General features: G+C 38.7%; 1 protein-coding gene across 9 annotated transcripts in view; it reads left to right on the plus strand.

The window, feature by feature from the left end:
• The window catches only part of GAPVD1 (GTPase activating protein and VPS9 domains 1), a 59937-nt gene that overhangs the window by 26042 nt on the left and 16955 nt on the right, over positions 1 to 16940 (plus strand). For 5 of the 9 annotated variants that reach the window (XM_073314562.1, XM_073314560.1, XM_073314565.1 and 2 more), the window contains 6 exons: positions 6603 to 6689; positions 7802 to 7936; positions 8067 to 8256; positions 9614 to 9694; positions 12223 to 12383; positions 16703 to 16832. In XM_073314562.1, the coding sequence (XP_073170663.1) occupies positions 6603 to 6689; positions 7802 to 7936; positions 8067 to 8256; positions 9614 to 9694; positions 12223 to 12383; positions 16703 to 16832 (784 nt within the window). The remainder of the gene's footprint in view (positions 1 to 6602; positions 6690 to 7801; positions 7937 to 8066; positions 8257 to 9613; positions 9695 to 12222; positions 12384 to 16702; positions 16833 to 16940) is intronic. The other 4 variants (XM_073314564.1, XM_073314567.1, XM_073314566.1 and 1 more) reach the window with 3 other exon arrangements.

Consider the following 16940-nt stretch of genomic DNA (forward strand, 5'->3'; position numbering starts at 1 on the left):
GAATTTATCTGATTCTTTTTTAAGCTGCCCACCAGACTATCAATTGCCGGGCAGTTCAATTGTCCCTGCCCCCACTGCCCTGTGCTGCTCTGCCCTCTGCCTTGGAGCTGCTCCTGCTTGCTGTGCAGGGGCAGGAGCTAATGTCAAGGTGTCCCCCTCCCCCTGCTCCTGCCCCCCATCTCCACAGAGCAGGGAGGACATGACAGGGCACAGGATGGAGGGAGCCTGCTGGCAGCAGCTGCTGTCTCAACTTGCTGATCTACTTAAAAAGGCAATGTACTTAGAGTGGGGTCAGCGTACTTAAAGGGGCAGTGCGCATGTCTGACACACACACGGTGTGTGTGTCTGTGTCTCTCTCTCTGCCATGCTGTTTCTCCTCCCTCCTTTTGTGCTGCCTTGTACAGTGTGAGGCTACATTAACAGCAGTGTGTTGACTCTTACGGGCTCAGCCGAGTGCTCGTTCATCATTTAGCAGTAAGGCATTCACTGGGAAATGTCCCACCCTCTTCTACCCTCTGACTCCTCCACCACCTCAACCAGGCAAAATTTTCCTGGAACCAACTCCCCCATTTACATTAATTCTTAATAGGGAAATTGGATTTGCTTAACATTGTTTTGCTTAAAGTAGCATTTTTCAGGAATATTAACTACAACATTAAGCGGGGAGTTACTGTACTTTTACCTTCAGAGCATCCCATGGCAATGAGTCCCATACGTTGACTGTGTGTTGTGTGAAGAAGTTTTGTTTGTTTTTAAACCTGCTGCCTATTAATTTCCTTTCATAATTTTATAGACCTCTATCATATTCCCCCTTGGTTGTTTCTTTTCTAAACTGAACCGTCTCTCCTTATATATGGAAGGCGTTGGATACCCCAGTCATTTTGGTTGCCTTGCTCAGCACTTTTCACAATTCTAGTATCTTTTTTGAGATGGGGCAACTAGAACTGCACCTGGTATTCAAGGTTTGGGCATACCATGGATTTTCTGTCTTCTATTTCCTAACGTTGTTAGTTGTTTGTTTGTTAGTTTGTTTTTTACTGACACTGCATGCTGAGTGGAAGTTTTCAGAGAACTATCCATGATGACTCCAAGATCTCTTTCTTGAGTGGTAACAGCTAATTTAGACCCCATCATTTTAATGTATAGTTGGGATTATTTTTTCCTGTGTGCATTACTTTTCACTTAGCAACATCGAGTTTCATCTGCTATTTTGTTGCCTAGGCACCCAGTTTTGTGAGATCCCTTTGTAACGCTTCACAATTGGCTTTGGACTTAACTATCTTGAGTAATTTTGTATCATCTGCAAATTTTGCAAACCCACGATTCACCCCCTTTTCCACAGCATAGGTCCCAGTACAGATCCCTGGGGGACCCCACTATTTACTTCGTACTATTGTGAAAACTGACTGTTTTTTTCATACCTTTTGTTTCTTATCTTTTAATGACTTACTGATCCATGAGAGAACCATTCCCTCTTATCCCATAACTGCTTAGTTTGCTTCAGAGCTTTTGGTTAGGGATATTATCAAAGGCTTTCTCAAAGTCCAGGTATACTTATCAACTGGATCACCCTTGTACACATGCTTATTGACCCCTTCCCCCCCCCCCCCCCCAGGAATTCTAATAGATAGATGAGGCATGATTTCCCTTTACAAAAGCATATTGTGTTCATCCATGTGTCTGATAATTCTGTTCTTTACTATAGTTTCAAGCATTTTGCCTGGTACTGAAGTTAGGCTTATTGGCCTGTAATTGCCAGGATTGCCTCTGGAGGTTTTTTAAAAATTGATGTTACGTTAGCTGTCCTCCAGTCATCTGGTACAGGGGCTGATTTTAAGCAATGGGTTATGTACAACAGTTAATAGTTCTGCAATTTCATTTTGGACTTTCTTCAGAACGCTGATAAAATTAATAGTAATAAGTCACCAGGACCAGATGGTATTCATCTGTTTGTTCCAGCCTCCTCTATTGACACCTGAATCTGGGACAGTTCCTCAGATTTGTTACCTGAAAAGAATGGCTTGTGCGGGGGGGTCTCCCTCATCTCCTTTGCAGGGAAAACAACGCAAATAATTCATTAGCTTTGCTGCAACAGCCTTGTCTTCCTGGAGTGCTCTTTTAGCACTTCAATCATACAGTGGTCCTACTGACAGTTTTGTCAGGCTTCCTACTTCTGATGCACTTAACTTTTTTTGTTGTCAGTTTTTGTGTCTTGAGTTAGTTGCTCTTCATATTCTTTCGTGGCCTGCTTTATAATTGACTTGCTAGAGTGTATGCTGCTTTCTGTTTTCCTCACTAGGATTTGATTTCCAATTTTTAAAGGATACCTTTTTTGCCTCTTATTCTTCTTTTACTTCACTGTTCAGCTATGGTGGCATTTTTTGGTTTTGTGTTTTGTTTTTAAAATTTGGGGTAAAATTTTTGTTTGAGCCTCCTATTATGATGATTTTAAATAGTCTCCCTATAGTTTGCTGGCATTTCACCCTTGTGACTGTTCGTTTTAATTTCTGTTTAACTAACTTCCTCATTATTGTACAGTTCCCCTTTTTGAAGTTAAATGCGACTGTGGTGGGTTTCTTTGCCATTTTTCCCTCTACACGGATGTTAAATTTAATTACATTATGGTCTCTATTATTGGGTAGTTCAGCTATATTTAACTGCTGGCCAGATCCTATTTTCCAGTTATGACTAGATCAAGATGTGCCTCTCTCCTTGTAGGTGCCAGGACAAGCTATTCCAAGAAGCAGTCATTTATGGTGTCTAGAAATTTTTCTCTCCATCCCTTCCTGAGGTGATATGTACTACGTCAATATGAGAAATCCCCCATTATTATTGAGTCTTCTACCTTTATAGCCTCTTTGTAGCCTCTCCCTGAGCATTTCACAATCACCATCACCATCCTGATCTGGTGGTTGGTAGTATATTCCTACAGCTATACTCTAATTGTTCAATCATAGAATTTCTATCCAGAGAGATTCTGTGGGGCAGTGTTATTAATTTAAGATTTTTACTTTGACACTGTGCTTTCTTTCACATACAGTGCCTCATCGGTATGACCTACTGTCGTTCCTTTATATTTTGAATCCAGGTATTACCATGTCCCATCAGTTCTCCTTCTTCCACTAAGTTTTTGCAATGCCTATTCTGTCAATATCCTCATTTAATACCTGGCACTCTAGTTCACCCATCTTAGTATTTAGCTGTCTAGCAGTTGTATATAAACACTTGTACATTTTGTATTTAAATGGGGCTCTTCTACATTTGACTGTTCCTTACTAGCTCCTGTCTGTACTTTACCAAATTCTTTCCTATCGTCTTTTCTAGGACATAGAGATCCCCCTTTAATAAATTCATTCCTAAGGGATTTTTCTGCCTGAACTATGTTCTGCTCCACGCCTGTCAGCTTTCCCCCAAACCTTAGTTTAAAAAAATTCTCTACAGTCCTTTGCAACCTCTCCTCATATCTGAGATCTTCTAAGCATTTATTGGGGCTATTGTTACAGTATTTTTACTGGTTTAACTAGGGATAAGATGATGAATACTGATATAAAATATTTCTTTTATTATGATTCCTGAAGAGGAAAATTTAAAGCTTGAATACCCATTTGTTTTAAAATGTTGAGTTTTAAAAGACATTTATTGGTGTTTTTGATAGCAGCTGTTGAAGTTAAGAAATATATAGCAAACATCTAAATTCTGCTTTAAAAGGCAATACACCTGCTTTTACAAGGGTGACAGCTGTAAAGTATAAATATTTGTAAGACTGGTCTAACAGCGCTTGTAAATTTTAATATCCTTCCACTTTTGCTAGCATAGTTGTATTTTTTGCTAATCTGTACTAACTGAAATAATAGAATTTTGTACAATTGTAGGACTGGAAGGGACCTCGAGAGGTCTTCTAGTCCAGTCCCCTGTATTCTAGGCAGAACTAAGTCTTATCTAGACCATCCCTAACAGGTGTTTGTCTAACATGCTCTTAAAAATCTCCAGTGAGGGAGATTCCACAACATCCCTAGACAATTTATTTCAGTGCTTAACTAACCTGACAGTTAGGAAGTTTTCCTAATGTCTAACCTAAACAGCCCTTTCTGCATTTTAAGACCATTGCTTCTTGTCCTATTCAGTCTCTCCTCATAGGTTGTGTTTTCTAGGCCTTTAATCTTTTTTGTTGTTGCTCTTCTCTGTACTTTCTCTAATTTGTCCACATCTTTCCCAAAATGTGGCACCCAGAACTGGACACACTACTCCAGCTGAAGCTGTATCAGCGTAGAGTAGAGCGGAAGAATTACTTCTCATGTCTTGCTTACAACATTCCTACTAACACATCCCAGAATATTATTTGCGTGCCCTCCCTTTTTGGGGGGGGAGGGGAAGAGTCTTATACTGTTAACTCATATTTAGCTTGTGATCCACTGTGACCCACAGATCCCTTTCCACAGTCCTCTTCTTAAGCAGCCATTTCCCATTTTGTTGTGTGCAACTGATAGTTTCTTCCGAAGTGGAGTACTTTGCATTTGTCCTTATTGAACTTCATCTGATTTACTTCAGGCAGTTTCTCTAATTTGTCCAGACCATTTTGAATTTTAATCCTATCCTCCAAAACACTTGCAACCCTTCTCAGCTTGGTATTGTCTGCAGACTTGATAAGTGTACTCTCAATGCCATTATCTAAATCATTGGTGAAGATATTGAACAGAACTAGACCAGAACTGATCCCTGTGGGACCCACTCGATATGCCCTTCCAGCTTGATTGTGAACCCCTGATAACTACCCTCTGGGAGTGGTTTTCCAACCAGTTATGCACCCACCTTATAGTAGCTCCATCTAGGTTGTGTTTCCCTACTTTGTTTATGAGATGGTCATGCAATACAGTATCAAAAGCCTTACTTAAAGTCAAGATATACCACATCTACTACTCCTCCCCCCCACATTCCACAAGGTTTGCTACCCTGTCAAAGAAAGCTATTAGGTTGGTTTGACATGATTTGGTCTTGACAAATCTATGCTGACTGTTACTTATCACCTTCTAGGTGTCTGCAAATTGATTGCTTGATTATTTGCTTAATTATGTTTCCGGGTACTGAAGTCAAGCTGACAGGTCTGTAATTCTCCAGGTTGTCCTTATTCCCCTTTTTTAGATTGGCACTATATTTGCCTTTTTCCAGCCCTCTGGAATCTCCCATGTTCCATGACTTTTCGAAGATAATCGCCAATGGCTCGGATATCGCCTCAGTCAGCTCTTTGAGTATTCTAAGTTGTATTTCATTAGGCCCTGGTGACTTGAAGACATCTAACTTGTCTAAGTAATTTTTAACTTGTTCTTTCCCTATTTTAGCCTATGATCCTACCTGTTCTTCACTGACATTCACTAAGTTAGATGTTCAGTTGCTACTAAACTTTTTGGTGAAAACTGAAACAAAGTCATTTAGCACTTCTGCTAAATGTCTGTCTCTTTTGTCCTCTGAATGGATGTACACCATGTTGCTTATTGGGCAACTACTCGCTGTATTAATGCTTTAGAATATGCCTTCAGGTGACAGAATTCATTGTCTTTGTGCAAATGTTTTGGGAACTTAATATTCATTACTGGTATTACACAGCACCCATTTGACTAAAAAACTACTGCATGTTCCATGTACCTGGGGCAAAACATACCTACATGGGTGCCAAGTGTAACTGGTATACTGACTGACTGAAATTCATTTCAGTAAGTTTCATAGAGCAGAAAGAGTGTGCCTAGCAGAAGGGGGCCTTAATCCTGACTGGGTTCTTTAGATGCTTCTGTAAAACAAGGGATCACTTATTCACCTGCTGTATCATTTTTTGTATATTCTTATAGGACTCACAATTTTATAAACCTCTTGGTGACAGGTTAAAAAGTTAAGGAGAGTTATTTTTCAGGAAAAACATGTTAAGCCGTGTACAAACTGAGTCAGAGGTTTGTGTTTTTTTCCATGTGTGTCTAGAAAAATTTACATGGCCTTTAAAAATCTTCAGACCTAAGACCTCTAGGTTCAACCCTCATCCCTTCCATATTTGCTGTGAAGAATCAGAACCTAATAATCTAGCATAGGTTTAAAAACACACGGAAAATAACTGCTTCACATGCAATATTCAAACAAATGGCTAGGATTTCTTTTACAAATAATGAAATAATTTCAAATAAGGTACGATTATATACATTGTTCAGTGAATGAAAGATGGAATTAAAACAAAGAAGCCTTTGAGTTGGGAGAGGAAAAAAGTACAGTTTTTGTCATAGGAGAAAGTACTCTTCCTGTTTAGATAACTCAAATAGCTTTTAGTGAAACTTTCATAGAATCATAGGACTGGAAGGGACCTCAAGAGGTCATCTAGTCTAGTCCCCTGCACTCATGATAGGACTGAGTATATTTCCACATAGAACATTTTACTTAGAGCCCAAGAACAAGTCTGAGAATTTTTAGCCCCAAAAGTAACTTTGGGAAAGTTTTTATATGTAAATTAAAATAGTATTTTAAAATGGAAGCGCTTTCTCATTTGATTCCTGTATTACGATCTATCTTGTTGTTCTGTAATGGTTTCTGAAATATTTGCCCGAAGTGTTCTTTTTCCATTTTAGGTCGGGAGACTTTTGCAGCAGTTGGCAATGACAGGCTCTGAAGAGGGAGATCCGCACATGAAGAGCAACCTTGGCAAATTCGACAAAGTAAGAGTCACAAAACAGTACTTATGTACATATTTGACACTTTGCCTTTCTGTAGCCCCTGTCATCTGAGAATCTCAAAGCACTTCACAAACAAATAAGCTCCACAGCCCTCTTATGAGGTAAGTGAGCAGTACATCTAATTTATGGATAGGTAAACGGAGGTACAGGTTAAGTGACATCTGCATGGTCGCATACAGTTGGGGTCAGAGCTGGGAATAGAACTTGGAGTCATGCTTCCTGACTACTAGACACATAGTACCTTGCTGCTTAAATGAAAACATTAACAAAATGTCAAAATATGGCACTTTCTAAAACTGATACTATGTGATTTTTTTATAATTTTCTCTGCTGAATCTAGCATAAACTACTTTCATTTAAGGGGACACCATGTAGTCAATTTAAAAAAAAAAAAAAATTGCACACCTGCCCATGGAGCTTCCTGTCAGTTTTTTGCCTCCTTTCCTGTCTCTCCCCTCACCCCCCCCCTTTTTTTTTAAGTAAATAGTTTACTCTCCTTTCTTACTGTATGAAGGATGTACACACAATGGGGAAACTGACTCTACGGAGGAAACAGTGAAACTAACTATACACGATATGCTGTCAAATGCAGAAAGCAAACTAACAAAAACTTTTTTGCTCATTTCTTTCAATCTCTCTTGCTACTTGTAATGAAACTAGGTAAACATTCAGTCAGGTGTGACTTTTAAATTGACAGTTTCCTTATTTGCCTGTCCCTGTGCCCTATAGTTTTGTTTCACTTGTAAGCTATGCTCAGCTGTTTCCTGAGGAAGGAACAATTTAAGTACAAGTTCATTACTGTGAGCTAGTTTAAGTCATCAAGTGCCATTGCATAACATTTTAAAAACTGTACTTAAATAATGAGGACTTCAGAATCTATTTAAATAAGTGACACTTTCAAATGCAGATATGGAGTGAAGGGATCTCTAAATTTTTTGCATAATTTTGTACTTACTCTTATTTGGCTAAAATATGTTTGATTTGCTATATATATAAGAAGCAGCAAAACTGATATACCTCTTGTACCTTTATGTTCTTCTGTAGCTCTAAAATTTGAAAACATTCACTAAAAAACCTATGTCTTCTCCTTGCAGAGCTGTGTTGCTGCTTTCCTGGATGTTGTTATTAGTGGGCGCGCTGTGGAAACCCCTCCGATGTCCTCAGTTAACCTTCTAGAAGGGTTGAGTAGGACTGTGGTTTATATGACATACAGCCAACTTACTAATCTGGTAATATCCTGATTCTTCAATAGGAGTAATATTTTCCTGCACACACTTGCAAGAGAGAGAGAAGTGGGTGTAGTAGGTTAATATGTAGCTTCATGCTCCTTTCTTAATGATACAAACTCTAATTTTGTAGGTTGGTTTTATGCGAAATGTAATGTCAAGTGACCAACTGAAGGAAGATCGGATGGCTCTGGAAAACTTGTTGGCAAACTTACCCCAGAACAAACCCGGGAAAAGTAGCAGCCTTGAAATGACTCCTTACAATACTCCACAACTCTCCCCTGCAACTACTCCAGCCAACAAAAAAAATCGACTGCCTATAGGTGAGGAAGATTGAGAGAAATTCTTACAGCAAAGGCTTTTTTTTCATAGGCTTTCCTGCACCCTATATATGCTGCCTCAGCATTTCTTCAGTCCTCTTGTAGGATATGCTTAAGTTTTCTTCACACCACTTCCACTGTGTGTGTGTTTGTGTGTAGCATAGTTGTCATTGAATCAGACTTTATGTAATGAAAATATCTGTTGGATCGTCTTTCTGGTGTAACCACTCTAGCAGGACTGTACTTTTACCATATTTTTTTCTAGTGCCTTGTCTAGTCAAGTTTGAAATTTCTCCAACGATGTTTCCACCACTTTCCTTGGAAGAATATTCAATAATCTAATAGTTCCAATTCATACTATAATTTTTCCCTTAATCCTACTTACACCCGACTGAATTTTAGTGTATTCATATAGTAAATGAAGTTGTAGGGTTCCCAGTTTACATGTAATGTAGATTTAATATAATCTAATCAGCATATGGTAGTGAAATGGTGCAGGCCAGTGGATAGGAGAGAATGAAAGGGAAGAGTCAGAGATTGAGTGGTGGTGAGGATAGTGCAGTTGTCAACATTGATACAGAGAGGGTTTGGATATGAGGAGAGAGTAGAAGGAAAGAAGGATGTTCAGGTTTTGCAGTATTTAGAGAAGTGGCAGGATGTTTGTAATAAAGTGCTGGAGAGACAGGAAGAGATGGGAATCTGGTCAGTTGGGGAGAGGTTAGGCATGGGAAGGTAGATTTAAATCATCACCGTGGAGGTGATGAGAGTGGAGAAGATAACTCGAGCGATGAGAGTGGAGTGGGGAAGAAAGCAAGGGTGCAGACATTTGGCAACATCAGTATGAAAAATGGGAGGAAGGGGATCCATTGAAGATAATGCTAAAAAAAGTGCTAAGCAGTGGAAGAGGGAGATTGCCTTGTAATTACGCTGTCTTAAATATGGCTACTGATGTAATGTAGCACATACTTTTCTGAAGTATTAAATTTTCAGGATCTTATACCTTTTCAGCTCAAAAATATCCCATTTCAAAATGTGACACTTTTTCCTCTAGATCCTAAAGTATTGTACTCTGTTCTAGTGTTTACTTATATGATTGGAATATTGGTATTCAGTAGAAAAAGAGCTTGGTATTTATCTGTAACATAGGGCAAAAATATTATACTTAAAATAGTAAATTAAAGATAGTAAGTGCTAAAACCTCATTTTGGTATCCTGAGTTATCCTTACCTCTCTGTGCACAACTGCTATTTTAAGTTTACATTAGTGAAGTAATAACTCGTTTGTATTTATTTTACAGTTTAAAATATTTTTGTTGTTCAAAGGCTTGATTTTGTTTCTGTTTAATGCTGTCGAAACCCAGGACAACAGTTGGCAGCCATTACTGCCTGGGATACTTCTACCACCAATCTCACAGCTCACATTAATCTAGTAACCCCATTTGGTGGGTAATGGACTCTTTCTCTTCTTCCTCTATGCAAAACTTTTATTTACTTCATAAAACCATGCTTTTCATGCTTGTTTTTAATTTGCTTTGTGCCAGGCTTCTTCGTTTATTCCATTACAAAGGCCAATTCCTACTTAAATAGCTAGAAAAATGTAGTAACCTAAAAAGCCTCCTCTCCCTTTGATGCATGATAATTGAAGGTAAAAGTTTCACTCTCAATTTGCACATTTGGCCTCAGCTCCCATGTTTCAACTGAGGGAGTTGATGCCATGCTAGACAAGAAAAGGAACTTCAGGTCTTTGACTCTTTTTCTCTAAGGTGTCTAGAATGGGGAGAGGAAGAGAAGATTATATTAAAAGGAGTTACAGAGAACCACAAAATAATCAGGATGGGGTTATGATATTGCTTTGCCATGTGTTTGTCAGTTCCTGATGATGTAACATTGGGTCTTCAAGTTTGTGATTTTTGTGTGCCTTCCTGCAGTTCTTGCTGGGTGGCTCACCACTGTTCTGAATGACTTGTTTCTGTTACCAGCACCTGCTCTGAATAGGGAAGAACCACCCAAGGCCAGGCTTAGAGTGGCATTTTCCATTTTATTTATACCATCACAAAAATTATAAATTAGCATGCCCAAGAGATAAAAAAAAATGAGGGCTTACCAGCTTTTGCTTATAAGTGTTTGACACATTCCGTCTAGTGTACGCTTGAATCCCCTTTTATATCAGTTTTTGCTGAAAAGGACTTGCTCGGTAAAGTCCAAAACTGTCTTAAATGCCTTAATAAAAGGTTTACTCTACAAAACATTGAAACCCTTCAATAATGCTGCTTTAGAACCTAGTCGTACAAGGGGCTGTGTGCCTCTAACTTCTGTTGACTTTATTGGAAAGTGCTCAGCAACTCATGGGATGCAGGGCCTTCATTCTTTTGTAGTGCTGTACATTTGGCTAGAAAGTTTTATATGTTGGTTTGTTTTTAAGTAAGAATTCAGGTAGCTGCTCTAAACAGCACTGTCTGAATTGCTGCCACTGTGCCTTCCCTTACAATGAGAGGTGTGTGTCTCCTATGAGTTCTCTGCCTGTTCTTTCAGGCATTTAGGGTTTGGCATCAGCTAACATATTTTGAGTAACTATCACTGATGTCTGGGTAAAAAGAAAAGGAGTACTTGTGGCACCTTAGAGACTAACAAATTTATTCGAGCATAAGCTTTCGTGAGCTACAGCTCACTTCATCGGATTTATTCCGATGTCTGGGTGTAGTCCATAGAGTTTGCTGGTGAATGCTGAAGGGATACGTTTTATTTATTTGTATGATGTTCCTAACCTCTGTTTGCCAGAAGCTGGAAATGGGGGACAGGGGATGGATCACTTGATAATTCCCTGTTCTGTTTGTTCCCTCTGGGGCACCTGGCACTGGTCACTGTTGGAAGACAGGATACTGGGCTAAATGGACCTTTGGTCTGACCCAGTATGGCTGTTCTTATGTTCTTACAGTAGTGCTTTAACAGTTCTTATTAAGGATCTGGGCTTTCAGCACTATACAAACAAATAATAGCAGATGATGCCCTAAAAAACTTGATTTATAATCTAATCATTATTTCACGGCCTAGTGCATAGCATCAAATAATCGTTCTGGTCAGAGGTCTTGGAGATTAGAATTTTAAATGCTGGTTCTTGGATGTTCAAGTTTAAAAAAAAAAAAAAAAAAGTCTCTTCCCCACTTCATTTTTCTCCTTCCTCCCCCCCTTCCCCCATATCCACCCTCTGCATTGTTTCCAAACAGACCTCTTAGCCATAAGGAGCTTGATGTCCTTCTAGCTGGCAGCCATAGGGTCTTTGAGTTTCTATGCTCGTTGAATTCAACAAGGGCTCAGCCAGAACCCATAAATGGTTCATTGCATAAATGCAAAAAATGGCTTTTCCAGGTGTTGGTTTGTTTGTCTTGGTCTCCTGGTGCTTTTTGATGAGCATTTTCCTATTATTTAATGCAACAGAGATCTCTTATCAATGTAAGGTGCCTTTAGGTCATGAGGCTGTGAGTTTGGAATGACTGCAGTTTGTAGGGAATAAAAACGCCACTACTTAAAAGGTATTTTAAACATGGGAACTAAAGTGCCTTTCTGGTGGTGCTCTGTTTTTGCAATGGTACAGAAGCAGAGGGGAGTCTCTCTTGCAGAGGAAAAATGTGTTCAGATAACCTAAAGGGAAAGCTGTCCTGCCCATCTGGGGCAGGAATATCTGTGGGTTAATGGAGAAGCATGGTACATTATATGCTTCTTAAGCCACTATGCTACAAGTCTGATATTTTCACAGTAGTGCAATATTTAAATACTTACACAGCCCCAGTGTCAGTTCTACACATCCCCAATACCAATTTCCACCTTTCCAGAAAGTTGTAAATTGTATTCTGCATTTTGTCCATTCTTTGATATGCATGCGCTAACATCACACTTGTGTATTTGTAGATAATGTGAGAGTTTAAATATTGTAAACCTTCATAACACTCTCTATTTTAACATGTATCATTAGCTACCCGTAGCAGAAATAGATCAAATATTCCAATGGACCAACATGGAGACCATGAAGGATCCTCCCAGGATTCTATACAGGAAGTTCAGCCAGAAGAAGTACTGGTTATTTCTTTGGGAACAGGTCCGCAGCTTACTCCTGGTATGATGTCAGAAAATGAGGTATGAACTAGGTGTCCAATATAAATCACATGCTTTGAGAAATGAAGAAAGTATATTCAGACAATGAAATAATACTAAATTTGTGATTAAACTAAGACAAGGTTTAAATTGGAGAATTAGGGCGAAAACCCTTTATTTGTTTCATCGTATTTAGGTGTTAGAAATGTTCTCCAAACCACAACTGATTTCTGTTTATAATGATTAATTCAGCATCCAGATTAAACAGGTAGGTGGGTGTACCACAGCCTTCCATTCATAGATTCCAAGGCCAGAAGGGACCATTGTGATGTAGATTGACCTCCTGTATAACACAGGCCATAGAACTTCCTCAAAATAATTCCTAGAACCTTTTAAAATAACATCTGTTAGAACAATATCTGGTCTTGGTTTAAAAATCGCCAGTGATGGAGGATGTACCACACCCCTTGGTAAATTGTTCCAATGGTTATTTACTCTTACTGTGAAAAATTTTATGCTTAATTTTCAGTCTGAATTTGTCTAGTTTCAACGTCTAGCCACTAGACCATGTTATATCTTTCTCTGCTAGATTGAAGAGCCCATTATTAAATATTTGTTCTGCATATAGATATTTAGATATTGTAATCAAGTAACCCTTTAACCTTGGCTGTGTTAATCTAAATAAATTGCTGTCTTTGAGGCCATCGCTATAAGGCATACTTTCTAACCCTGTAATCCTTCTCATGGCTCTTCTCTGAACCCTCTTCAATTTATCACCATCCTTGAATTGTGAGCACCAGAACTGGACACAGTATTCCAGCAACAGTCGCACCAGTGCCAAATAAAGAGGTAAAATAACCTCTGTGTTCCTAATCAAGATTCCCCTGTTTATCCATCCCAGGATTGCGTTAGCACTTTTGCCCACAGCATCACACTTGGAGCTCATATTCAAATGATTATCCGCCATGACCCCTAAATCTGTTTTCCATCACTGCTTCTCAGGATAGTCCCCCATTTTGTAAGTATTGCCTACATCCTTTGTTTCTAGATGTATACATTTACATTTAGCTGTTTTAAAACACACATTGTTCTCTTGCATCCAGTTTATCAAGCAATCTAGATAATCTGAATCAGAACCTATCTTCTTCATTATTTACCACATCTCCAATTTTTGTGTCGTCTGCAAACTTTATCAGTGATGGTTTTATGTTTTCTTCCAGGTCATTGATAAAAATGTTAAATAGCATAGGGCCAAGAACTGTTCCTACAGGACCCCACTGGAAACACAGCCTCTCAATGAAAATTCACAGTTTACAGTTACATTTTGAGATCTGTCAGTTAGCCAGTTGTAATCCATTTAATGTGTGCCATATATTGTTCTAGTTTTTTATTAAAATATTGTGGGGTGCCAAGTCCAACACCCTTCAGAAGTCTAAGTATATTACATCAACACTATTACTTTTATCAACCAGATTTGTAAATTCATCAAGAAAAGATATCAAGTTAGTTTGACAGGGTCTGTTTACCATGAACCCGTGTTGACTTGCATTAATTACATTGCCCTCCTTTAAGTCTCAAGTGAGACTGACATCAGTGTCTGGCTGGCTGGTCTATAATTTCCCAGGTCATCCTGCTATTCTTTTTAAAAATTAGCACAACATTACCTATCTTACAGCCCTTTGGAGAACTGGGGTGGTTCCAGGACATATTGAAAATAATCATTAATGGTCCAGCAAGCTCCTCATACAGCTCTTTTAAAACTCTTGCATCAAAGAATTATCTGGCCCTGCTGATTTAAAAATGTCTAACTTCAGTAGCTTCTGTTTAACATGCTGCAGAGATACTAGTGGAATGGAAGGAGGAGCATCATGACCGTATGTTGAGATTATATCATCTGTTTTTTCACCAAATAAAGAACAGAAATATTTATTAAACTACCTTGTCTGTTTTTTCGCATTATTATTGATGATTCTACCATTTCCATCTAGCAATGGACCAATACCTTTGTCAGGATTCTCTTTGTTCCTAATGTGTTTTAAATACTCCTTATTGTCCTTAATGCTGTTTGCCATATATTTATTCTTGGGTTCCTTTACTTCCCATATCCGTTTTCTACAATTCCTAACTTCTGATGTATATTCATTTTTGTCTGCTTCGCTTTCCTTCCATTGGTTATATATTTTTGGGCATCTAGTAAGATGTTCTTAAATGATTCCCAATTATCATTCACACTTTTCTGATTAAATTCTTCCTCCCAGCTGATTTGGCTCGTAATTGTTTTCAGCTTTGTAATTTGGCCCTATTAAAGCACCAAGTATATATGTATTGCTGGTCTGGACTTTATTCTGCAGATTATAAAGGTGATCAAGGAATGATCACTTGTCTTGAAGCTACCATTAATTTTAGTTCTGTGGTCGGTTCCTCTTTATCTGTTAAGATCTAATAAAGAATTCCCCTGACTTGGATGCAATACTTTTTAAGTTAGGAAATTGTCATCTATAATGTTTACAAATTGTAAGGATGTTTTAATACTGGCAGGATGAGACCTCCAGCATATGACACTCAAATTGAAATCCCCCCTGACATGTTTTTTTGCCTACAGTTTATAGATAGGCACATAAGGAGGCTATCATCCTGTTCCCTAGTGTGAGCTGGTGGTCTGTAGCAGACACCAACTAATATCCCATCTTATGCTTTATCCCTTAGGACGTTGGTCCATAATCATTCACCATCACTTTCTTCCGAGTTATCTGTGACTCAAACATTTTTGACATATCATGCTGCTCCCTCTCCCTTTTGCTTACTTGATCCTTCCTAAATAGGTTATAACCATTGATTTTAACATTCCAATAGTGATGCATCCCACCAGGTTTCAGTAATACCAAGTAGATCGAATTTATGCTCACAAATGAGCAATTCCAGTTCTTTTTGTTACAGGCTCCTAGCATTGGTGTATAGGCAATTGAGGAATTTCGTCTGTGTCCTTTGGGTCCTTGATTGATTTTGTTCTCAACATCTTGATTTTGTGATGAGTTCTTACCTCTTTTTACTATCCCCTTTTGCTGTAAGTTTAATGCCCTCCTGATTACTCTAGCCATCCTGTACCCAAGGAGCTTTGTTTCCTTTTTACTGAGGTGGAGGCCATTCAAACTATATGGACCCCTCTCCCAACAGAAGTTAGACTAGTCTTTAACAAAACCAAAACCTTCCACCACTTACCTAGCCAATGGTTCACTTCCTGAATTTTCTGCTGTTGTGGGACAGGAAGGATCTCAGAGAAGGTTGCTTGGATATTTTAAGTACTTAAGTAGTAAATTAACAGAGTACTTATCCATCTTCCCTCCATGATTGTGTGTGTGTGTGTGTGTGTGTGTGTGTGTAAAGTTGACACATGGTCAATTTTAATGACTCTGAAGAAGCCATGGAGGACAACTGTAAAGTAAGTATTGTGTTTTATATGGCTTTGGTGTTTCTCTGCTGCCAGGTAAACGTGTGATGTCTGCAGTTGGATTTTGAAAGCAGATAAACACCACCTTCATTAAGCCATCCCTGCCTTGTCATTCGGCGCAGAGACATGCCTCATCTTTCTTAGTAGGGTAAAACCTTCTGATTCATAGATCCAAGAGATTTTAGTGTCTCCGAAGGAACTGGTTTGTTCTGTGCTTTGCAAGCATATTATGTCTTATGCTAATCCTCTGGAAAAATTTTGTAGCCTGAAGTTACTGTGCATGCCCAAGTTATAAACTCTTGAAACGTAGTATTTAGAATGAAAGTGATGAAACAGACTTAACTACTGCAGCATAATAAATCATGAAGAGTTAATTCTGCCAAGCCTGTGGAGATGTTACTCCACGTTACATTGCTTGGGAGCAAACTTGAGCTGCCATATCAGAGCTTGTAAAGGCTGAATATCCAAGTATTACGTTACCCATCTCCAACTGTTGGCATAATGTGTCCTTTGAATAAGAGGACAGTATACTTCCTTACGTCTATTAGTGTCTTGCCCCAATAGTTCAGATTCCCTCCTCTTGGAGTCCTGTACTTACCGATTGCTATGTGATATTAAAGTGGCATTAGAGAAAAAAGTCAGTTGAGGTTCCATTTTCATGATCTACGGCATGTCTAAATCTTGGCTATTTTAAAATCTCACCAGGCTGTTACTTAGAAAAGTGCTCAGTTTTTTGATTCAAATGACCTTTCCTTAAATGTGAGATGTTAGATATTGACTGTGCCATTAAAGATCTAGAAAAGTTGAAAAAAAATCTGGTTTCAGTTGTTAGACTGATTGTAAATAAAATTAATTAATTTTTTTCTGGGTCAATTAAACATGTTGATTCTCTTCCTCTCCCTCTCCCCCATAGGTCTTGAACATGCAGCTTGCCGATGGAGGACAAGGAGATGTCCCTGTTGATGAAACCAAACTCCATGGTAAACCTGATAAAACCTTGCGCTTTTCCCTCTGCAGTGATAATCTGGAAGGAATATCTGAAGGTGAAGGGTTACTTAAGTAATTCAGAAAGTTTTGTGTCAGATTTTAATTCTAAAAGACGCTACTGTTATATACAGCATGTCATATCTGCCTTTGTAAAGGCTGTCCCA

This window comes from Lepidochelys kempii, chromosome 16, assembly GCF_965140265.1.
Source record: "Lepidochelys kempii isolate rLepKem1 chromosome 16, rLepKem1.hap2, whole genome shotgun sequence".
Lineage (NCBI taxonomy): Eukaryota > Metazoa > Chordata > Testudines > Cheloniidae > Lepidochelys > Lepidochelys kempii.